The sequence below is a fragment of the Sorex fumeus genome, unplaced genomic scaffold (genome assembly GCF_029834395.1).
Source record: "Sorex fumeus unplaced genomic scaffold, SorFum_2.1 ptg000097l, whole genome shotgun sequence".
Taxonomy (NCBI): domain Eukaryota; kingdom Metazoa; phylum Chordata; class Mammalia; order Eulipotyphla; family Soricidae; genus Sorex; species Sorex fumeus.
In genome coordinates, this window is record NW_026606154.1 from 2,696,447 (window position 1) to 2,721,906 (window position 25,460).

The 25,460-nt window shown below is 38.3% G+C and overlaps 1 protein-coding gene across 1 annotated transcript in view; it reads left to right on the plus strand.

Annotated features, from left to right (window-relative positions):
• The window catches only part of GABRA1 (gamma-aminobutyric acid type A receptor subunit alpha1), a 55,617-nt gene extending 30,660 nt beyond the window's left edge, over nt 1–24,957 (plus strand). Inside the window, exons 7-10 of the mRNA XM_056133080.1 lie at nt 3,209–3,352; nt 13,812–13,964; nt 19,042–19,244; nt 22,097–24,957. Of these exons, the coding sequence (XP_055989055.1) occupies nt 3,209–3,352; nt 13,812–13,964; nt 19,042–19,244; nt 22,097–22,408 (812 nt within the window). The 3' untranslated portion in view covers nt 22,409–24,957. The remainder of the gene's footprint in view (nt 1–3,208; nt 3,353–13,811; nt 13,965–19,041; nt 19,245–22,096) is intronic.
• Nucleotides 24,958–25,460: the final 503 nt, after the last annotated feature.

The following is a 25,460-nucleotide window of genomic DNA, read 5'->3' on the forward strand; positions in this document are numbered from 1 at the left end:
CATTATCTGCCTCAAGATAAAGAAAAATATTGGGGGAAGAAAGCAAAGCCTTTTTTTTCTTTTTGGGGGTCACACCCAGCGATGCTCAGGGGTTACTCCTGGTTCTGCACTCAGGAATTACTCCTGGCGGTGCTTGGGGGACCATATGGGATGCCGGGGATCGAACCAAGTCCGGCCGCATGCAAGGCAAACACCCTACCCGCTATGCTATCACTCCGGCCCCGCCTTTATTTTTTTTTAAATCCCTAAATCCTAACAGACATCTACTCACAGATCATTAATCAAAGCTATATGAACTTGCCAATGCAAACCACAAAGGCTATCCACATTGTAAGCCAGAAGAAAACTGTAGGCATTTGAGGAAGAGAGAATTAGATGATGAAGAGAAAATGATGTTTCACAGAATAAAACTGAGGTAGCGAAAAATAAATGAGCCACTGCTTTCCACCTCCAAGCATTTATATGTGTTCTTGTCTTTGCTTGCATTGCCCTTCCCTTGGTTTGTAACATGGCTGGCTTCTTTGATCTCTCTTCATCTCAGCACAAATGTTATCTTTTAGCTACTCCCTTGATGACCTTATCTACATTTACATCTAGGTACACCAGTCTTCTTGCTCAAAATGCATTACTTATTTTATACCACTTATCACAGCAATAAATACTGCTTTGGATTATTTATTAACATTTGCATTATCTGAAGATTGGAATCACCATGAAACAGGACAACAGAATCTATTTTGCTCAGCATTTCCTAGCACAAGACCTAATATAATGTATTTGTTGAATGAGGAAAAGTTACAATGATCAAGGTTTTTTAATTTTAATTTAATTAATTTTTTTGGCCATACTTAGAAATGCCCAGGAATCAGTCCTAGCTCTGACAGTTCTAAGACATTTAAAGAATGTCATCAAAATTTGGATGGTGATTGTATCAAATCTATATAATAATTAAGGTAGGATGATCATTTGACACTATTCTTCCCTTCCATGAGCATGGAATATTTTTTTCCATTTTCTAATGTCTTCTATCTCTTAAAAGTTACTGATAATTTTCAAGGTATACCAGCTCTCTCAGGTCTCTTGTTAAGTTTGATCCTTAGGTACTTGATGTTATGGGGCCCTATTTTGAATGAAGTAAATCTTTGATCTCTTTCTCTTCTAGTTCATTATTGCAGATAGCAATGCTCCAGATTTCTCTGTGTTGAATTTGTACCCTGTCACTTTGTTGAATGGGTTTTATTGTTTCCAGGAGCAGTTTTGGGTGCACTCTTTAAAAAAAAAAAGGAATTCTATATATATTTACACGTCATCTGCAAGTAGTGATAGTTTGACTTCTTCCCAATTTGGATTGCTTTGGTTTCTTTATTTTGCCTGATTGCTGTTGCTAGGATTTCCAATCCTATGTTGAATACAAGTGGAGGTAGAGCTGGAATGATGCCCAATCTCAGAAGGAATGCTTTCAGTTTTTCACCATTAAGAATGATACTGGCTATGGGCTTATTATAGGCGACCTTCCTCTCTTAAGGATGGTTCCTACCACCCTTATTTTGTTGAGGGCTTTTATCATGAATGGCTGCAGAAGCTGGTTGAAAACTTTCTCTGCATCAATTGGTATGATCATATGATTTTTATATTTACTCTTTTCATATTTACATGTCTGATGACATGCATGGAATGCCTCTTCTCCTTCTCCATACACCTCCTCCTCTTCCAATGTTCTCCATGATTAAAAGAGAAGGATGAATATGATCTAATCTATTCTATGGCAGAATAGCTAGATTGAAAATTCACATGGCAAAGTAAAATTAACTGAGAAGTACAACGGTTTATTTGACCTAACTTTTCTTTCTCCTTCTCCCCTTCTATCTTCTCTCCGCCAGCAGAGTAAACAATTTTATTAGAAATGCTTAAAAGAGGGGCAGAGCAGGTAGGGCACTTTTCTTGCACATGGCCAATCTGAGTTCAATCCCTGGCATTTTGAGCTCTACCAGGAGTGATCTATAACACAGAGCCAGGAACAAGTCCTGAGCACCACTGGGTGTGACCCAAAAACAAATTAAAAAATACTAAAAAAATTATTGAGACTGGAGAGATAGTACAGTGGAGTAAGACGCTTGCCCTTCACACAAATGATCTGAGTTCAGTTCCCGAGCACACCCAGGAGTGAGCACAAAGCTGGGAGTAAGCCCTGAGCATAGCCAGGTGTGCCCCCTAAAAATTCCCTAAAAATTAAATAAAAGGAAGTGAAATCAGACATTTCTAAGACTGAAAACTGAAGAAAATTCTTTTTTTTTTCTTTTTGGGTCACACCCGGCAATACACAGGGGTTCCTCCTGGCTCTGCACTCAGGAATTACTCCTGGCAGTGCTCAGGAGACCATATGGAATGATGGGAATCGAACCCGGGTTGGCCGTGTGCAAGGCAAATGCCCTACCCACTGTGCTATCTCTCCAGCCCCGAAGAAAAGTCTTTTTATAGAATTTTATTGACCTGCTGAGCCTTCGTAATCTAGACTTAGGTGACTATTTTCTATCAAATTTCATCTCACGTGCTCATCATCGTAGCAATATTGGTGTGCTATTTGCCCTCAAAGAGCTCAGCCGTTTGCCAGCCTTATGAAAAGAAATCATCCAGAAAACTCTCTCATTTGTCATACTTCTGTATTTCTGTCACTTCTTTGCTGACCCTTTAAGTTCCTCCCTTGAAGGAGAGCCACGCCCTTCATTTTTGACCTGATTGCTGGTGTGTCTGGCTTTACCACACTTGAAACTATTTGAAATTAGGTAGTTATTTACTTAGCTGTGTTTTGTTCCTTCTATCACAATACCTGTTTTACAGGAAATCCTTTTCGTTTTTGTTTTGTTTCACAAAACATCTCCGGGGTTTCATCCATCTCCGGGGTCACACTCAGAGATGCTCAGAGGTTACTTCACTAAGGCAAGTGCCCCACCCACTGTACTATCTCTCCAGCCCCGGGATCAGGAAATCTTATTTGATCAGTTCATTACAATATTCTCTCCACAGAAAGGTTCCCTGACTTTTAAGACCTTTATTTTCTGTAAGAATGAGTTGAAAACTGAGTGAATCAGGAATTTTAGTTTTAGTTTTACTAAACTAAGGGGCTGTTCTTTGCCAACCTGCCCTCTGAAATCACCCAGTAGAAAATATGAAGGTGACACAATGCCTATGGGCCACTCTTTGTTTTTAGATGCCTATACAAGAGCAGAGGTTGTTTATGAGTGGACCAGAGAGCCAGCTCGCTCCGTGGTAGTAGCAGAAGATGGATCACGCCTAAACCAGTATGATCTTCTTGGACAAACAGTGGACTCTGGAATTGTTCAGTCTAGTACTGGTAAGTGTCATTAGATCACTCGAGGTATGGAGAAGGGAGCAAATGACTTTTGATGAGAGCATGAAACTGCAGTAAGCCTCCAGTAAGAGAGCGAGGAGATAAAGGGAGGAAGGGTGGGTAGAAAGAGAGAGAGAGAGGAGAGAGGGAGATAGAGAGAGTTGGAAGGAGAGTGCATCAAATTAGGAATGGTTGAGTGGAGCATTGTAAACTCTAATTGTGACCTTTAGCTTGTCATACCTTGTGGCCTCTGTTTCTTCATTTGCAAAATAATGAATGGTTCTAATGAGAATGGTGTGGAATAATGGCTAACATATACATCTTGGGGAAAATCTTTGGGTTAAAAGAATACCTCTCTAGGGCCTGAGCAATAGTACAGTAGCTAGAGCACTTGCGTTACAAGTGGTCAACCCAGGTTCTATCCCTTATCCCCCATATGGATCCCCAGCCTGCCTGGAATGATCCATGAGCACAGAGCAAGAATAAACCTTGATCACCACTGGGTGTGACCCTCAAACCCGCCAAAAAACCTCTTCATCCTACTAGTTGGTTTTAATCACCTCATAGGTCTGTGGCAAGAGATATATTAAATCCATGAAAAGTGCTTAATCGCAGTTCCTGGCACTAAAACATGCTTAATAAATGTTAACTATTATCCCAGATCATTTAGGCCTGATTGTCATAATTCAATAACTCTTGGTTAAATTTGTAGCTGTAATCATTAAACATCAAATGCCAAAAAGGCAATTTCTTCTGCAAATCGATCTAATACTTCCACAGTTAAAACCTGCATAAATGTAATCACTTTACTGATTACATCTCTGGATTAAAAGTAGGTGGGTATCGTATTTCTTAGTGTTGTAACTCCTTTATAAATGCATACTTAGATCCAGAAAAGGAACTGAGAGCCTGATCCCCAAAACTGAAAACTTCTGAAGTTATTTCAAGAAATAAGATAAGATTTTAGTTATGCAAATTGCTTTCTGTGAATGAATAAAATATGGTCATAGGACACAGTTTAAATAAAATTTGGATTCTAAAGCTTGTCCCTCCCCCCAATATTTTAATTATGCTCAATTAATTAAGGCTTCACAAGTTTCAATAATAACTTTTTGTGGTTATCTTTAAACTATTTCTTAGATTTTAGATTTCCTAATGGTAACTTAATTATTCTAATTTATTTGAGGACCTGAGTGAATATAATTACTTATGATTTTTGATAATCTCTGCTTGATAATTAAAGGCTTTTTCTTTGTTTTCTTACCGTAAAGTATCTTATCTACAGTCACCTTAGTATTTCAGTTATTTTTTTTAATAGAAGAGACTTTTTTCTCAGCTCTGCCCTAGTCTTTGCAATGAAAAAAGGTGGACTGAGTATTGGTCCTGCCACTCTGAAAGTCATTTATCCAAATAGAAACTCCTATCTCTTCTAACAGTGGCAATGCTATAATTTTTCATTAAATAACTTTAATACTATAACAGAGCAAGCAGGGTGTTATAAAGTAGGTGCTTAACATGATATGTGGTAGTTCTTGATAGTGTTCTGAAAATATCCCAGGACATGGAAAAAACCGAAATGTTTTTCTCATCCCAAATCATGCTAGATAATAAAAAGAAAGCATGTTTACTTTTGAAGAATAGAACATTATTAATATGAGCTAGATATTGTGGCAGCCGCTAAAATGTCAGCTATGGACAAGGGTGAGTTCTTTATCTCATGGAATCGGAAGTCTGTGGGAAAACAAACACAAGTTGTACTTATCAAGGTGGGTGAGTTGTGTGATTATTAACATTTTGGGGAGGGATGGAGGCTGTCTATGTGCTCTATCCTTATTACTGTTAGAGTAGATCAGAGATCAAAAGCTAGTATCACTGTATCACTGTCATCCTGTTTTTCATCGATTGCCTCGAGCAGGCCCCAGTAACGTCTCCCTCGTCCTAACCCTGAGATTTTAAAAAGTGCCACATTCGAGGCTCTTTCAGCGTCAGGGGAATGAGACCCATCATTGTTACTAATTTTTGGCATATTGAATATCCCACGGGGAGTTTGCCAGACTGCCGTGTGGGCAGGATACTTTTGGTAGCCTGCCAGGTTCTCCAGAGTAAGAACTAGATAATAAGATGACCCAGGAGCTGGGTTTTATAGTCTCTGGGTCTTGGTCATTGATGGGATTACATGGCACCAGGGGCAGTTGGTGGGTGTAACGCCTACATACTGCAAGGTGGGGGATCTGGGTGGAGGAGGCCCCAGTCCCAATCAAAAAGCTAGTAATCTTGAGTAAATAAAAATAAATAAATTTAGCAAGGCTGGAATATACAAAGGACAGCTCCAGGGTTTTTCTTTTCGATATGCCAGACACAGTAACAACAAAGTCTCCAATGGAGACGTTACTGGGCCCGCTCGAGCAAATCGATGATCAACGGGAGGGCCTTTACCTTACCTTACCTTGTTCATTTCAGAGAGGGCCACAACCATCTATGCCTAGAGCTCACTCCTGGCTCTGTGTACAGGGATCACTTCATGCCAGGCTCAGGGGATGCCTAGCACCAAACTCAGGTCTGCTCTGTCAAGGCACCCATGTTATCTGCTCTTCCTTCCCATATTCTGTTTATCTTTATTGACTAACAGTCAAAAAATAAAAATAAAATAAAATAAAAAAAACACTGTCCTAGGCTTAGGGCATTTATTAGAGCCTCTGAAATTTTCCTCAAGAAATTATCCAACTGCTGTTGAATTAGAGCAGTGGTTCCAGGTTTATTTGGCCTAGCACCCCCTTCTCAAGTAAATCACTCAATTGTGATTTGAGTGACCCCTAGTTGCACCATTCTACACATGCTCCTCCAGGGTTCCAATGCTCCCTCCCCTGATGACTGGAGCAGTATCATCCACTTGGGGAAAGTGTGAGTTGGAGGTGAGACAGGGAAACAGCAATCTGATTGCAGGGGACTGAGTGCTATAGTCGGAGCAGATCAAGCCACAGTGCGTGGTTAAAGGAAGAAGTGCCTTCATTCCAGGTCCAGGGCTAGGGACCTTGCTCTGTCACTATATCGCCCTTTCTACACCGTTCTCATGTTGTAATTAAGGAGGCTGGTCTGTTGAACTTGGACACCAATTCTTACCTCTTTCTTCCTAAGGCTTACATTCTAGTACTACGAAAGATCACCAAAAAAAGGGTCTGCAGAGACAGTGACCAACTTAGTCCCTCCAGCAGGCTGCGACCTGGAAAATGGATCTATCAAAAGTTGCCACTTGGTGCTAGAATCTCCTGCTTATCTATAAAAGGAGCATTTTATTTTCATTATGAATGGGATTATGAGTTTTCATAATGAATAGGATGAGGGTGACAGAATAATGAATACATTCTCCAATGTGGAAGCTCAGTTTAAATACACATTTTTGGCTCCGTGGTAAAACACCAAGCTTCATTTCCTTGGGGTCTACTTCAGCTCATGAGAAAAAAAAAAACACCTCGATAGATTTCTGTGGGAAGAAACAAAGATCTTTTGTGAGGTGTTCAGTACCATACTTCACATCTCCTTGTGGAGCCCTGAAAACAGTAAGATAAATGACATTGAGTGCTATTAACTGCCAGTTTCTGACAGAATACGAGGAATGAAGGCAGAAGGAGCACATGTATTGGGAAAGATTAGATTAAGAGCATCTTCTGCCTTGAAATACTCTGTGGGGAAAGAACCCACTTCAGATCACTTCTTAGAAAGCAAGAAGTGTTGCCCTGTTAGCTTGTAACCAAAGTATAGGGGAACATCCACTCACATATTCACACACTCTAGGAATGGATTCTTATAGGGCATAATACCTCTAGATCATTTCAGTGACATAGATGGGGCAGGGGTGGGGGAAAACGTTCAAACTTAAAGAACTGGGTTGGGTTTTTTCTTGGGAGGGGGGAACTTTTTGGATCACACCTGGAGATTCTCGGAGGTTACTCCTGACTCTGCACTCAGGAATTATTCCTAGAGGTGCTCAGGAGACCATCTGGGATGCGGGGATTGAACCTGGGTTGGCCAGATGCAAGGCAAATTCTACCTGCTGTACTGTTACTCCAGTTCAACAATTGAATTGTTAAATTCAGTACATCACACTAGAGGCATAATTCAACTCTTGGAAGCTACTGTCAGATATAGAAGAAAATAAGTTGAAGATTCATTTGAAGTGTGCCTTTTCACTTGACCAAGCAAAATCTGTGCAAGTTAAGCACTTGTTCATACAGCTTTCAAGTTCAAAAATCTGTCATTCACTCGTTGACTTACTACTTTAAACATGTGTTCAACATGGTATTTTTGTCTCATTTTAATTTGATTTTTATTAAATTAATGCCATTATTTAATCAATTACTAATTTGATGTATTGACAATTATTTATAGTATAATTACTATTCTGTCATTAATAGTTAATATTAATAACTAGTAAATAATTTACTAAATGTTTAGTTAATTATTATTTATAGGTTTAGTATTAGCACTGTAGCACTGTCCTCCCGTTGTTCATTAGTTTGCTTGAGCGGGCACCAAGGAACGTCTCCGTTGTGAGACTTGTTGTTACTGTGTTTGGCATATGGAATATGTCACAGGGAGCTTGCCAGGCTTGCCGGGCTCTCCGCGAAGGGTGGAGGAATCAAAACTGGCTTGGCTGGGCCAACAGCTTGCAAGGCAAACGCCCTACCGCTGTGCTATCGCTCCAGCCCAGTTTAGTGAGGCCGATCTGGCTGCGACATCTGTCACCCCATTGATCGGTAGGGTTGATTTGCCTGATCTGGCTGGCTAGGTGAGTCCCCTTCTTCCCGAAGCTGCATGCTCAGTTGAAGAGGACGGCCTTCCCCGAATAGAGATGGACATCGGTCTCCGGTCGAGGGTTTACGAGTTGGTGTACTCCCCTGCTAGAACCTCCAAACAAGCTCTCAAGGTTTAGTATTAAAATTAAAATATTTAATATTTTATTAAACATTCCAAGCTGGAGAGGAGAGATGTGTGGCATTGCAGTCTGTGCTCTCCAGCTGTTCGTAGGCCAGTCCGATAAGCAGCTAGAGCGCATGGTCACTGTCCTAATGCTGGCAACCTTCACCATCCCCATATTACAGATGGAATACGTCTGAGGCCAAGTGAGGTTTATCATCTTTTTTAAAAGATGATACATCTGGGCAATCATACAGCTGGGATGTGAAGGCGGATCTAGCTGCAGAGTTTGTACCTTAGCCATACTAAGAATAGACAAGCACAATCTGAGGCAGCAGGGTTTAAGAATGTGGACCACACTTGGATGGTGGTCGGGGGGGTGCTTTCTGTTTATTTTCTTAAGGAAGGTAGATTTCTAAGGGTATGGGAGATCCAAATAATTTTTTTCTGAGGAGGGGATCATGTAAGTTTGGGAGACTCTGCTAGAGTCTGAATTTGTGCTTCACCACTTAACTGTGTGACCTCTGGCAAAACATTTCTCTGCCCATCTTTTTCATATGCTACTGAGCCAATAAGCTGATATACTACATGGCATCTTCTGAAATTAAGATGAGAAAAGTGCATGCATACCTAGCAGAGTAACTGACATGCAAATTATGCAATAAATATTAGTTATTACTACTAATAATTTTGATGGCACAAACACAAGAGAGCTGCATAAAGAAACACTAGATAAAGAGATTCTATTTCCTTCTGGAGTACAAAAAAAGGCAATTTGGAGCTAGACACCCGCCCCCCCAGGTATAGTTCCTAATCTCTTTTTACTATACTAAATTATGCTTCCTTCCTAAGTAATTTTTAAACACTAATCCACACATAATAATAACTATGACGGTAATTAAAGAACTTGAAAATTAAAACTCACACAGAGAAGTAAAATAATCACTGAACAAAATAATAGTAGCATTACCAGTAACCAATAAGAAGGCATTAATAGGGGTTGGAGCGATAACACAGTGGGTATGGTGTTTGCCTTGTACACGGCCGACCCAGGTTCGATTCCCAGCATCCCATATGGTCCCCCGAGCACTACCAGGAGTAATTCCTGAGTGAATGAGCCAGGAGTAACCCCTGAGCATTGCCGGGTGTGACCCCAAAAAGAATGCATTAATATGCTCTGAAAAATACCTGAATGTCGTAGGCTGGAGAGATAATATAGTGGAAAGGGCACTTGCTTCCCATGGGTCGACCTGGATTCAATCCTCGGCACCATATGTCGCATATGTTACCTCAAACCCAACCAGGGGTGATCCAAGATCACAAAGCCAGGAGTAAACCCTGAGCATTACCGGGTGTGGCCAAAAAGCATAAGGATGACTCTGTATGGATTTGATCAAAGCAAATTTAGATTTGCTTCCTTGTGAATGACTATTATTTATTCTTAGATCAAAAGAAGTTGTGGGAATCACTTTCCTAGAGATAGTATTCTCTGAATGGAGAGATACAAAAATGATTTTTCAAGGTCAATGATGAATGAGGAGGGACAGAGTGATAGTAAAGCAGGCAGTGTGCTTGCCTTGCACTTGGCCAACCCAGGTTTAATCACTGGCACCCCATATGGTCCCCGGAACCCCAAGTAATTCCTGTGTGCAGAGCCAGAAATAAGTCCTGAACACCATGGGGATGTAGCCCCAGAACAAAACAAAACAATGAGGAAGAATCGGAGTCATAAAGGGGTTAGGGTGCATGCAGCTGACCCTGGTTCAGTTCCTGGTCACAACAGTGTCCTCTAAGCATCACCTGGAATAGCCCTAGAGGTCCTGACCACCACTAGGAGACCTGGGTGGTTAACCACACTACAGGGCCCAAAAAGCATGACATTCATTTGCAAAAAGCACCCTTAAATTGATGGAAGCATCCCCTGCACCCTCCGAGAGGACAGTTAAAAATACCAATTAGTTGCTCAGTGTTTTCAATACTTCATTCCTCTTTAAAATCTAGTATCTATGGAGACCAGAGAGATAGACAGCCAGTAAGGCACTTACTCGCCTTGCAGGTGGCTGACCCAGCTTCCATCTCCAGCACTCCCTATGGTACCCTGAGCACTGCCAAGAGTGATTTCCGAGCACAGAGCATGAGCACTGCTGGGTTTTCCCCCTCTACACACAAAGAAAATCATGGAAAAAAATTAAAAAATGTTTCTGCAGAAACAGTGAATTCAGAATAACTGAAAAGGAACGACAACACGTGAAATTAATGTGCACTAAAATTTTTGCAAAGCAATGCCTAATCTCTTGATCTTTGCCCTGCAAATATGCCAAGGACCAAAAAATTAAATTTTTTTCACACCTATGATTTTAATTAAGTAACTAATAGGTGAGAAAATCAAGTCTAAGCAAACCTTCAATGCTACTTAAGAAAATTAAATTTCTACTTCTTTTCTTCCACTGTCCATAATTTTGTATTGTAATGTATCAGAAATACTGTCACAACAAATTTGCATGTTTTCCTTAGGGTTACCTGATATACAAGGATATTTGAATTGCAATTCTTCGAGACAGCTGAATAGGAGAAAAATAATTTGACATGCTTAGTGCATAAACACATGATGTCTTGGCATACTCTTTCAAGCAAATTTACATCACTGATGCTTTCTGTTGTTGAGTTTTTCTTTCATTTTAAAAGTATCACAACATGATGCTGATTTTTGCATCTTTAAGTAAACATTTTTTTTTGGCCAAAAGGCTTAATTTTTTTTTCAGAATTACCATGAGATACAGTTACAAAACTTCCATGATATTCAGTCATACAATATTCCAACACCTATCCTATCCTATCCCTCCACCCGTGCACATTTCCCACCACTAATACCCCCACATCTCTCCTGACACCCCCTACCCCCAAGCCTGCCTCTATGGCAAGCATTCCTCTGTCTCTGTCTCTCTGTCTTTCTCTCTCTGTGTCTTTCTCTCTCTCTCTCTGTCTCTCTCCATCTCTCTCTCTCTTTCTCTCTGCTTTTGAGCATTATTGTTTGCAATAAAGATAATGAAAGTTGACCAAAAGATCTGAAATTTTCTTTAGTTTAAGAAAATGATTTTTAAAAGATTGATTTTTTTTCCTAATTTTTCTCTTGTTACTGAACAGTTTATAAAATAAATATAACAGAACTTGATCTCCCAAATCATATTGTTGGCTGTTCGCAGAAACTTCTCCAAATGTCACAGTGTGGACAACAAAAGACAATAATGGAATGTAGATAGGGAGTCATACTTGTGACATTCTATGAAAAATGGATTTTTACTTTGAGCTGATGACATTTTGCAGAGCAAGAGTGAATGAGTGGCTGTGAATAATAATGGATTCTACTTGAGTGGGTGTGGTGGATGGTTGCAACAGAACATGACTGTATTCATACAAGGCTACATTTGGGTAGAGCTCTGGAAAAATAGGTGTTCTTTTTTTTAATTTGAATAATTTCCTTCAGGTGATCTTTAGTAGGTCATATAAGCTATATATATAGATATGTAACATATATATAAATAAATAGAAATGAAATCATTACTTTCAAAAAGGAGGCTTACAAATGTTAATTTGAGCAAATGTCTCTAATCCTCAGTACATTCCCTTTCACACAAGGCAGAAACTGAGGGTGTAGATTATGGAAGGTCACCTTATAGCTAAACAAAGACTGGTCTTAATTAGTGTTTATTTTGGTGTGACAGATAGATATGTGTAATAAAACTATGAGATGCTATTATGAAGAAAACCAAAATCATCAATGTGTGTGACAATGAATCACAGCTCTTTCAATTAATAGCAGTCAATAATAAAAACAGACACGAGCATATCAATGATTGCCTGCTCTAGAAATCTAGAAATAAGAGAAGTGACAGAGGGATGAGAGTCAGGCTGAGAGACCCTTCGCAGGTTGAATGAAAACCGGCCTGATCCGGTGACTGCTCAATCTCTCTTTCTGAAGTCCTGCAGAACACAAGCGATGTGTCCCAGCTTGTAGCCAGAGTGAACAGATGGACAGCAAGTGAAATAAGAGCATAGCCTTAAGTAGGGAAGTAGCACTGCTAGCTGCTGGTCATTCTTCTGTTTTATGGGAGAGGTTAAGTACTGCCAGGTTTTCTTTTTTCTGACATATTTAGTTGGTGCTACCACTTAAAATTCATGAGTTGTCGAAAATTTAGAAATACAGATCATGACTTTGACTATTTCTAAGTTACTTAGAGATGTAGCGTTGGCAACAATCTGTTCAAAAATGATACGTGGAGAAGAGAGAAAGGGAGGGGGGAAATATGAGGGATGGTACTGAAGACAGAGCTGTACCAAAAACTTAGACCTTTGCCTTGAAGAAAGATTAAGATTCATGCCTGTAACATAGAGTTCAACAGATACTCTCTGGTTGAAACAATCAATGGTTTAGCATGAGAAACTAAAAAGGAGGGACCAGAAAGATAATACGGAACTAATGGTACATGGGGAAGGAGAAGGAGAAACATGGATACGAAAGGGACATTTTCTTAGGACATATCTGTTCTCTCCTTCCCGTACAGAGAGAGCTAGCCATCTATTCGAAGAGAATAAGCTAGGACTGAGATAAAACACTGGTAGGGCCTTGCAAGTAGCCAACCCAGGTTTGATCTCTGGTACCACTACAATATCCTGGGCACAGCCTGGAGTGATCCCTGAGCACAGAGCCAGAAATAAGACCCCAAAACAATAAATAAATAAATGTGAATAAAACTCAAACCTCCTAAGAAATGTAATTAAGAAAATATGTCATCCATTTGTTAAAAGCTGCAATTTTGGAAATGTGCTTATTGCTTTGAGCCTGTGAATAAAATCATAGTTTGGAGTATAGAAAGACCACAGAGAGTATCTAGTTAGTACTGTTTTTTCCAGACCAGGATAGAAATTGGAACAGCTCAAAAACTAGTCGGAAATAGAGATGTTATTGGCCCAGCCTCAAAAACTGGTTTGTGCATCTAGTTGAGACATGAAGAATGGCACATAGCATGTTTTTAAAACCTTCACGATACATTTTGGGAAACCTGGCATTATGTCCCATTTTTACCATCTTAATGATCAGGCTAAGTTAGCTGAGTTACCCAAGGTCAGAGAGTAGCTTACTTTATGGGTTGAAACTAGAACTTCGCTCTCCTGATTTGGAATCAAAGCTGTTTCATTAGACACGTTGGATTATTCCCGCACCGAACAAAAAGGGGATCTGATTTCTTCTAATATCTATTGTATGCCATCAGTCATCCAATGTCTAAATATAAACTCAGATGTTAATGCAGGATTAGGACATAAGGATGGATATCCCTACCTTCCAGGAATCTCAATCACATTTTCAGAGTCATGGTGTGCTTCAAATTTTGGTCTTACTTTTCTTGATAAAAGCTATTGTCTGCAGGAATCACCTGTCAAGTGGGGAAAGGTTATATTCTGGCTTTTGCTGCTGATGAAAAATTTCTACACTAATGAATGCCCTTTCAAGGTCAAACTGATCACCCTTATTATTTGTTCTACCCTCCAGGAGAGTATGTTGTTATGACCACTCATTTTCACTTGAAGAGAAAGATTGGCTATTTTGTTATTCAAACATACCTGCCATGCATAATGACGGTTATTCTCTCACAAGTCTCCTTCTGGCTCAATAGAGAGTCTGTACCAGCGAGGACTGTCTTTGGTGAGTGCCAGTTAAGACATTCAGGCCAGTGTGTACAGGAAAGTTATATTGTATCAGTGACCTAGCAAGTAGAATTAAAAATGCATATATATATATATGTATATATGTATATGAAGGTAGTTCAATAGTGCATCAAGGAATTACTGTTCTCTTTATGTTATTATTATTTTTTTTTCTTGAAAAAGAAAGCTGTCTTAGTGCATGTAAGTAGTTGGGATTAATGAACATTTGTTTTGTTATTTTGGGAGACAAATGAAATGAAGCAGGCATTAAGTACATGATACCAGATTTAAAGCATGCACTTAGAAACATTAATACTTAAATTACAAATTTAGAATACATAATTATGTCAGTGGATTTCTAAACATTTTATCAGTGCTATCTCTGCATACATTAATACAGAGGTTTCTTACTTAGGGAGAGGTCACTAATGACCCCTAATGCATTAATAATCATCAGTACAGAGATAACTCATTTCCCTAATGTATACACTTCTGAATACTGATAAATATTTTTATAAAATGATCTTAAAGCCCTAGATATTTCAAGTTAAGTTAATGGGAAATTATTTAAAGGCAATAACATCTTAGAGGAAATATGATTAAAATATTCTCTAATTTATTTTAGAGGTTATACATTTTCATACAAAGAACTATTTCTTTACGTATCATGGTGCACAATCTTAATTGTACTTTTTCTAATGAGAAACCAAAGGTTCTCTTTCAGTAAATTCATTGATTTAATCATTAATGTATTTTTATTTGAAGTCTATTATACTACTATAATATTATTACTACTAATGTAGGCAAAGAATAAATAGACAATGAACTTTTAATAAATTATTACTCTGTCCCTCTCGGAGAGCCCAGCAAGCTACTGAAAGTGTCCTGCCCTGATGGCAGAGCCTGCAAGCTCCCCATGACGTATTCGATATGCAAAAAAGAGTAACAAGTCTCACAATGGAGACATTTCTGGTGCCCATTTGAGCAAATCTATGAACAATGGTACGACAGTGCTATACATTATTGTTTTTAATATCAGCATCTATTCTATGAAATGGGCTGGAGTGATAGCTCAGCGGTAGGGAGTTTGCCTTGCACGCAACCAACATGGCCGACCCGAGTTCGATTCCTCTGCCCCTCTCGGAGAGCCCAGCAAGCTACTGAGAGTATCTCTCCTGCACGGCAGAGCCTGGCAAGCTACTCATGATGTATTTGATATGCCAAACACAGTAACAACAAAGTCTCCAGTGGAGACGTTACTGGGCCCGCTAGAGCAAATCGATGAACAATGGGAGGACAGTGACAGGACAGTGACAGGACATTGTATGAAATAAACCTACATCTCATTTAACACTAAAATACGTTTCCTGCACTCATAGTCTCTCTATTTCCAGAAGCTAGAAAGTGAAGAAAGGAGAGTTTAAATAACTTGCCAAGATCAGAAGGTACTAGTTACAGGAGCCTGGAGTAAGACCTAGGCCTCTCTCTGGATTCTGTGCCCTTCAGAATGCTACTGTTCCACCACCAAAGTGTTATCTGCAGCAGTGACAAGACATAGGATAGAGCTGTCGAGGGCAACATCATTCACTTGGATTTAACAGTCACATATTTATAGATGAAAGGTTTGATTATCAAAGTTTTCCCAAGAAATATCAAGTATGCACTCACTATGCTTAAGACTCTATTACAGAACATAAGTCTTAAAATAATGATAATCTAAGCTAAGGATTGTTCACATGCAGTGATTCCTTATGTTTGCACCCTTCACTAATAATATGCAAGATATGGAAAATCAGTTATCCTAGAAACAAAACAAGACTCCGCTGCAAGTATGCAGAGAAAGTGTCTTTCTTCTCAACTTAGCAAGGTGCTTCCCACTTGAAAACCATTACATCTTTGCTTTGACAACAGCTTAGGAATACAGCTAAATCAAGATCCAAAATGATTCCAGCTGCAGAGTAAATGAGCATTTCATTTCCCTCCTTAGCATTTTTATTAACTAGGGTTGAATATTAACTACTGCTGAAACCACTTACTAGAACTGAAGATTGAATTTATGCCAAAATGCTCTCTTCTCACTGTATAAGAATTGAGCACTTTATATTGTTTTTTAAAGTCAGAACGCAAATAGTAACTCTTTACTTTAACAGAATGATCCAGTGCCATAAAAGAAAAAAAATATCAAATGGAAATTTTATATCTCTAATTCCCCAAATCCTCCCATTCTTCTTGGAAATTCTTCAAAGCATTTTTGAAATGTTTGATTTTATTTATATGCATGCTCAAAATTTCAGCAAGCTGATATCAGAGCAAACCCATGTCGTTTTGGTGACCATAACTACGAGTATTTTTGTGTATCAAATGATATATTTCCAATGCTACTATTCAATAAAACAGCAAATACAATTTTCCAAGGCCTTTACCCTTTTACCATTTATTTAGTACACATGTTTTCATTATTTTGAGTCTGAACTCAGCATATGCTCCTGAAATGTGTGACACTTGAGAGGGTCATAGGCATTTTAAGAAAAAAATACAAAAAAGGAGTTGCACTTTGTAACAAGTTATTAAAAGGCATCAGGATACAAGAAACATAAATGTGTTTTACTTTAGGGAAACATTTTCTTGGCCTTTTCCTTTTCTTATTTGGAGGTACTGTGGTCATTTAATTTTGCTGTCAGAAATACCCAACTAAAAAAAAAAAGAAATATCCAACTTTTAGGACTAATCATCTTTTAAGCTTCATTTGCATAGTAAAGAACTGAGATAAAACAGTTTTATTTGGAAAATTAAATGTAAAATGAAACATATAAATGGTCAATCCATATTTGAAACTTAATAGATCCTCAATCAGTTGTTTCTTCTCTTTCTAAATAGGAAAAATCTTAAGACCTATCTTCCTAACACACACACACACACACACACACACACACACACATACACATACACATACTATTATTGTCAAATGCTTAAAATATAGATGGATTTAGCATAAATATATCAACTAAAATTATTCTGACTACTGGTTTACTATACAAACCAAAATTTGAAAAATATGGAATTCACTACATATAGCAGGAGTATATCATTAAGGACTGGGGATGTCAATAATAATAGATTTTTAACTTTGCCTTTTGCGTAATGATAGTTGCTAAATATTTTATATTATATTTAAGACTCATATTAGACCTCTGAGTTAGACTTAATAAAATTAATTTATGAGGAAAGCATTAAAAAAAAACAAAAGCTCAGAACTGTGAAGCAATGTCGCCAAGGTTTATCAGCAGTTCTAGAGTTGGGATTTAAAACTAGGTTGCTCTGTATAGTCACTGAAGTTAATATTGCTATGTCATAGAGGGCTGTCTCCAGTCACTATTCTTTAAGCTAGTCATTAAGTTATATAAAATGGATAATGTCCCACCATTTTCCAACTTCAAAGTAAACCTATTCTGTACAATTGGCGTGTGATCTGTATAAAATATATGAGTTAATAAAAATCTCATTGTTTCTTTTTAATCCTATGACTTCCAAATACAGTTATCAAGCTCAAATGAGGAATGAAATTCAGTGGGAGATACTTGCTATGCATGTGTAAGGCTCTTCTGGATTTCGGGATTTCATCCCTTGTACCACAAAAGAAAGATAATAACAAACCCCAAAGCTCATCTACCACGAAATCCATTAAAAATAGGCAATACTGAATGGCTTAACATGGCTTAGAAAAATCTGACACCTACTAGCTGTGCAACCCCGGTAATTCTCTAAAATTTAATCAGAAGGAGGGATCAGAGAAGAGTTTTAGACAGGAGGGGCGGCGGTATCTTTTATGGCTATGATTTATCACCTTCAAGATGCTTTCCCATACTACAACAATTAATCCAAATCTTGTGAATTACTGCACAAAAATTCTTCTCTCTTAGAATTTCAGCAATGATGGAGATGGTAGAGAAAGCAAGTTCTAAGTCACTGCTGTCCGTGCCGTAGACTGGGGTCTGTAGAAATTAATTAGCTTACCGGAGGCCTTTGCGTTAATAAGCTGGAGGCTGAGATGAGTGATGGCAGAGGTCAGGATTTTCCCACCCCGCACACTTCCACTCTGGTTTATTATGAGCTGTCTTTTATGTATATTTAAGTGGCTTCACAGGAATGTTTACTCTGTTAATTTGTTAATTTTACATTAGCGCTAGTGTTAAATTAAATTAGTCAAATTAACATTAATTTTCTCATCATTTATACATTACTCACACAATTTTATCTAAATAAACTAAAAGTGATTGACTTGAAACTGATTTTAACACGGGCAATTTTAACTACTAGAGATGAGTTTCATGGAGTAGGAACTATCAGGGAGCATTGGCAGGAGGGAAAAAATCATGGACATTTGAATCCAACGTCTTCAAATTTTTGTTTGATTACTTCTGTGTGCTGGGTGACCCTAGCTAGTTATATAAAACTTCATATGCATGTTTGAATAATTTCTTCAAACGAGTAGTTATTTCAGAACCAGGAAAATAGTGTAATAGCAGGAGAGTTAATATGTAAACTAGTCCAGTGGCAAAAGAGTTCATGAAAACTGAGTCAGTAATAAATTATTTTTATTGTTATCCTAACACAATATAGATTATTATCCTAACATAATTCATTAATCTATCAGTGCTACGAAACAACTGTTTGGGTCTTACGAATGTAGGGTGCATAGGTAGAATCATTAAAGAGCAATGTGGATTCAGGCATGTCTTACAGATTTTTGGCAGTAAAGATCTATGCTTTCTTTTCCAAATACCTGGGCAAAGTGAAGAATATTAATTCCTTTCCTACCCAGGGTACCATATTCAAATTCAGCTAAAGGAGTTAACTGTGCTATCCACAGCAGATCGTCATTTGATATTGTAATAACTGGAAACTATACTGGGCTTCAGTTAAAACTAATCCATCCCAAATCAGAATTGGGCATGGACCAGAAGCTAACCCCTCTATGGTACTGTCGGCTTTCCTTTATACACAAGTAGGCTGACTTCCAGTGGTGAAATTCTGTCATTTGAGCCTGCACATTCACTGTGTTTCTTTCTTTGCAGGAGTGACAACTGTGCTCACCATGACAACTCTGAGTATTAGCGCCAGAAATTCCCTCCCTAAAGTGGCTTATGCAACTGCCATGGACTGGTTTATTGCAGTGTGCTATGCCTTTGTGTTCTCAGCTCTGATCGAGTTTGCCACAGTCAACTATTTCACCAAGAGAGGTTATGCATGGGACGGCAAAAGTGTGGTTCCAGAAAAGGTAAAAATTTAATATGTCCTGTGATAAAATCACCGTTCATATTTTTAAACCCGTCAAATGGAATGACTGGACTTAGTACAAATTATTATGTGTGCACACATGCACATACTGTGTGTGTGTGTGTGTGTGCGCGCGCGCGCGCGATTGCATGCACGCGCATTGTGGGTGTTTGTGTATAACTCTTAACCTTTACTGAATTGAGTTTTCCAAATGCACTTATCTCCCATTTTTAGTGAAATAAAGGACAGGACACACATTTTATTTTTTTCCAAAATACAAGTCTGCTTCAAGGCTAATAATACATAGTTACACATCATGTAAAAATTCTCTACTGTATAAAACTATTCAGTAAAAAATATTAGTGTTTGGGGTGCTGGAGAAACAGTACAGTGGATAGGGTGCTTGCCTTGCCCGTGGCTGACCCGAGTTTGATCCGCAGTTTCCCCATCTGCTCCCCTGAAGGTGTGATCATACATCAGGTGTGATCCCTGAACACAGAGCCAGAAGTAACCCCTGAGCACCACTAAGTGTGGCCCAAAAACAAACAGACAAAAAAGATGGATCATTCTACAGCAACTTTTCCAACTTTCTTCCATAGAATAAAAGTCTCATTCTTTAATATTGGAATTCTTGCGTTTGAGAAATTGACATCTCAGTACAAGTTAGTGTGGCTGCTTATCTTTTTTTAAAATATCATAAAATATTGTTGATCTATTAATAGCTACTTGGTCCACAGAGAAGCAATATTTTTTTAATTTTATAAAAGTCATTATTGAGTTTTCAGTCACTCTTCATAAAGTTTGACCACATCTTCCTTTGCTATCAAGTAGGACATATGGATTTTTAAACTTTCTTTTAACATTTCTATTGTTCTTTGTAAAAAGCAGCAAGCCTCTTAGACATATTTTATCCTGATTCAATAATAACTATATAAATTTTTCTGAGAATGAAGTTCGGTGGGTGAAGGTCTCTGTTCATCATGGTCATCTGTGCAGAATTTTTTCACATTTTCAATAACCAGGTTCTAGACGCTGTATCCAAGGCATTTGTTTTTATTGGTTTGTTTTGTTTTGGTTTGGTTTGGTTTGGTTTGGGGGCCACACCTGGCAATGTGCAGGGCTCACTCCTGGCTCTGCACTCAGGGATCCCTCCTGTAGAGGCTAGGGGACCATAGGTGGTGCTGGGGCTCGAACCTGGGTCAACCGCTTGCAAGGCAAGCACCCTACCAGCTGTACTATCGCTCCAACCCCAACCTTTTTAAACTGTTGAGTTAGTGTATACAAAAGAAGAAACTCACTTTGTTCACTAGCACAGTTCGGCAGAAATAGAGAACAATTATTTACTACATTTTTTTCAGAAATATCTATATGATAGAAATCCTAAGGAATGGTGCAGTGGCCAGTCGTGAAACAGATAAAATGGACAAGCAACTAATAACTGAGTAACAACACTTCAATGCAGAATGCCCTGGAAAACCCTGTGTGTCACTTGTCCACCTGAAACAGAAGGGAAATGAGACTACTGTAATTGGCTTGCAATTATAATGAAATCATAATTTGTAATGACGAACCAAAACTCATGGTCTAACACAACCACTACATAATTGGGGCAGGCAGCTACCTAACGGTACTTTTACTAACCTGAACTGGGATCACTCCCATGGGTGCAGCTAACCCAGAGGGGCATTCGAGGGCCGAGAGCTCCATGATGGCCTTTCTTATGTGTCCAGGGTTTTCTGCTGACTGGCCTTTCACTTCTCAAGGCCTCTGGTTTATGGTAGGCTTCTTCATAGAGCGTTGGCATGTGTTTCCATAATGTAAAGGCTGAGACTATAAAGTCTCCTTGAGTTAGCCTTCTACATGAGTGCAGGATGCCAACGACACATTTTACTTATTTAGTTAGTTATTTTAATTAATTTTTTATTGAATCACTGTGAGAAAGACTTAGAAAGCTTTCATGATTGGGTTTCAGTCATACAATGTTTCAACACACATCCCTTCACCAGTGTACATTTCCCACCACCAATACCCCACCATTCCTCCGGCCACCCTCACCCCATCCCACCCCCAGCTGGCAGACACTTTTCTTCTTTCTCTCTCTATTTTTGGGCATTATGGTTTGCAATATAGATACTGAGAGGCCATTCTGTTTGGTCCTTTTTCTACTTTCAGCACACATCTCCCATCCTGAACAATTCCTCCAACCGTCATGGACTTAGTGACCCCTTGTCTATTCCAACTGCCCTCACCCCTAGCACTTGAGACAGGCTTCCAACCATGGACCAATCCCCCTGACCCTTGTCTCTACTGTCCTTGGGTGTTAGTCCAAAGACACATTTTGTACCAGACACATGGAAAAGTAGACGCCACTTCTTGAGGAGGGGAGAAGACCTTCAAAATCATGTCTGCACTTTTTTCTAGCTTTCTTGAGATGTAGTGGGCATAAAACATTGTGTAAGTTTAAAGATTATAATGTGCTCATTTAATAGATTTATATTTTGCCTAGTGATAATAATCATAGCTTAACTACCTTTCCATCCTGTCACATAATTTCCATTTATTTTCTGTGATGAGAAAATTATTAAGATTTTCTTTCTTCATAACTTTCAAGTATCTGATACAGTATAGATATAATCACTACTCTGTATATTAATTTCTCAGTTTATCTCACATTTGCAAGTATATTTCTACACTTTTAATGTATCCCGACAGTATAGTCTTAAATTACATTTCTGAGATTTGAAATAAAAGACAGGTTTGGATTCCAAAGTAAAGGTCACCTTGCTCAGCCGTTTATAACCTTGCTTTCCACAGTTTACTAAAAAAAAAAATATATTTTACTGTCTCCTACAGCCAAAGAAAGTGAAAGATCCTCTCATTAAGAAAAACAACACTTATGCTCCAACAGCAACCAGCTACACCCCTAATTTGGCGAGGGGGGACCCCGGCTTGGCCACCATTGCTAAAAGTGCAACCATAGAACCCAAAGAAGTCAAACCAGAAACGAAACCACCAGAACCCAAGAAAACCTTTAACAGTGTCAGCAAAATCGATCGACTGTCAAGAATAGCGTTCCCACTGCTATTCGGAATCTTTAACTTGGTCTACTGGGCGACCTACTTAAACCGAGAGCCTCAGCTCAAAGCCCCTACCCCGCACCAATAGGTCCGTGTGTTCGCTTTCTGTTGTTCAGTCTTCCGCACTGGGGATCGCTTTCTGTTCTCAATGCAGTGATTCCCTTCTGCTTTATTGCCTCTGTCTTAAAAAAAAGAATTTGAAGGTTTCCTTATTTCCATAATTCATACAAGAACAACAGACCCCTGTCCAGCAGTCCAGAGCAGAGCAGTGCTGAGCGTACAGCTGAAAGGCAGGATTCTGAGCGAAGGGAACCCGAGGGGGCAAACGGCGACAGAAGGAACTAACCAGCCAGAGGGGACCCCGAGGGAAGTAGGGCCAAAGACGCGAGGAAAGGGAGAGGGAAAAGAGAAGGAACTCCAGGTCACTTGTAGATATATATTTCCAGATATTCTAAAAAAATATATACTGTATATGTTAAAAATATTTTTATGTGAAGGTGTTTAAAAGAATAAACTATAAATGTTTCACAAAAAAAGATTTAAATCTGTCGTTATTGCACAAACTGCAGTGTGCTTACATTTTTACTTTTGTCTTAAAATCTGATGCATAGCTTTAACCTGTCTTTTCAAAAGCTAAAGATCATCATTCTTCCTCTTTTCAAAAAAAAATGCCTAATGCATTATTTTGTTGTTAAACGTTGTTTAAAAATTCGTGGACATTTCCTAGGAAATGATTCCGTTTCTTACTGTAGAATGCATTCGATTCAGTTGAGAAAAAAATTCTTTAAATAAGCTACTTTACTGTCATCTGATCTTTGACCACTAGACTACATGAGGAAACATTTTAACAGACATACAGCAAATTAAAAAATCTAAAAACAAAATAGTTAAAAGATTTTAAAATATTCTCTTCCTTTTACTCTATCTCTTTGCAGATAGCACATGGGTCCACTAATTCCTTTATTCTCATTATGAAGATGTTTTTTAGAGGGGCAAAATATTTTGCAAGTTCTAGAATTGTTGAATGTATTATTTTATATAAAAAGACACTAAAAGCTTTAGATCGAAATTTATGACTAGTAAACAAAAATAGAGTATAGACGTTATATCTGTAAATATACAGCATGAGGTTGTACTTTTTTTTACTTTTTTAAAAGTTATGTTCCTGAAATATTGTGGAGACTCACCGCTCTTAGCTATTAGAATGTTGTTAAGTGCAAAGGACACTCACATAAAGGCTGCATTTAAGAACAGCACAGCCCACAGGAATCAGATGGAACTTAAATACATGGGTACAAAGTCCACTTAAATAGAAAAAGCTTACAATTTCAAGCTGTAGTCTGGTGTACAATAGTAAATCAGTTTCTATCTGCTCAAGTCATGCTGCATTTCCCAATTTTAAGCTCTTATGACATAGAAAGAAAGTGGAAAAGCATTAGTGGGAGCTAGAAAAACAACTGTATATTGTTGCTTTCTTTGCTAATACCTACTATTTCAATAAGTGTTGTACCATATGTAGCAGTAAATATAAAACTACATGCAAATGTACAGGAAATAGCTCTTATTAAGTAATATTACTACATTTCATTTATACTGTAGCAATACATTTGTAGCTATACTATGTAAGGGCTTTAACTACAAGAGGTTCATTAATACTTCCTATGAAAATTCTAGTCTGTTTTATTACTTCCCAGATGTTTAAGAGATAAATAATCACACAGAAGGTACTTTTGAAGTCTCCTTTCATCTGATAGAGTTTCAGAGAATTTGAAATTACTGTCCAGAATCCACGGGTTATGGTCTAAACGCATTTACAATGTTACAACACAAACCTATCCGCCAAATAAGAAAGTTGGGATCTGTATCTACATTTTGAAATATTTTTCTCAAAAAGCTGCTATCCAATGATATAGGAAATCGCAGTATGTGGTTTCCTAAACAAACTCTGGTTTTTCTTTTTAAATGTGCTTTATTGTTTGATTTGGTCCTGCTAAATTTGATGAGCTAAGTGAAGAAGATAGGCTAAACCAAGAATGTTTCATCCTCCGGTTTCATGTGTAGATATCATGTAGAGAAAAATGATATCAAATATGGCTCTAACTTCTGTGTTGTTGTTTATCTTGTTATTTTCTCGGTGTTAACCTGATGTGTTTATTGAGAGCATTTTATCTTCCAAACGCCTCATGGCTAATTTTCGGTCTGTATTTGAACATTAGATGTGAGTATTTCTTATTAGTCTGCTTTCTGCTATGCAATGACTGCATTTATACCATTTCTTTGTTAGTAAATGTGGATAGTATTCTATTGTATAAATTGATTGCACAATTGATCACAGACAAATAACTCTATGTAGCTTTTCTACAGTGCTTTGCTAAACCATGTAATACTAGTTAAGTCTTCCTTGAAAATAAAGATGCACTCTTATAGGGGACGGTTCCTGTTTACTCCCAGGAAATTTTTTAAAGAGATGACAGTGAATGTTACTGCACCTCGTGCAGTGAAGTGGCAATAAAACCAAACATGAATCGAGACTGTTGATGGCAGGTGCATGTATTGCTTTACAGAGTTTAGCAAAAGCTCTTACTTTTATGTCACACTGTATTCTATTATAATAATAAAGCTAATATTATTCAATAATATTGAATGCTTGACTTTTATATCATCAGAAGAAACTTCCATTATCATGTTAAAACTTCTGTTTTCATGTTAGAAGGAGCTGAAAGTACCAAAAGATGGCAGAAATCAAAAGTATTCAGGGAGATTTTTTGAAGATGCATCAGCTGTATGATCTGATACTCAAGAATGATGCCTGACACATGAAGCTCTGGATATGACCAGCTACACTTCAAAAAATATCACTTAAAAGTTTTATTTGGGGCCAGAGCAATATATCGTATGCCAGGTAGGGCACTTGGCCTTGCACATGGCCGTCCCGGGTTGGATTCCCAGCACAAGCCCTGATCACAGAGCCAGGAATAAGAGCTGAGCACAAAAACAAATGAACAAACAAAACAAGTGTTCTATTTTCACTGAGATTACAGCTACAACAATGTTTAGGCTTTGGGTGTATAAAGTTACTGCACTTCTACTATCACCTGGGAGCCAAATGCCCTCCATTTTCATAAGAAAGGTACCTGGTA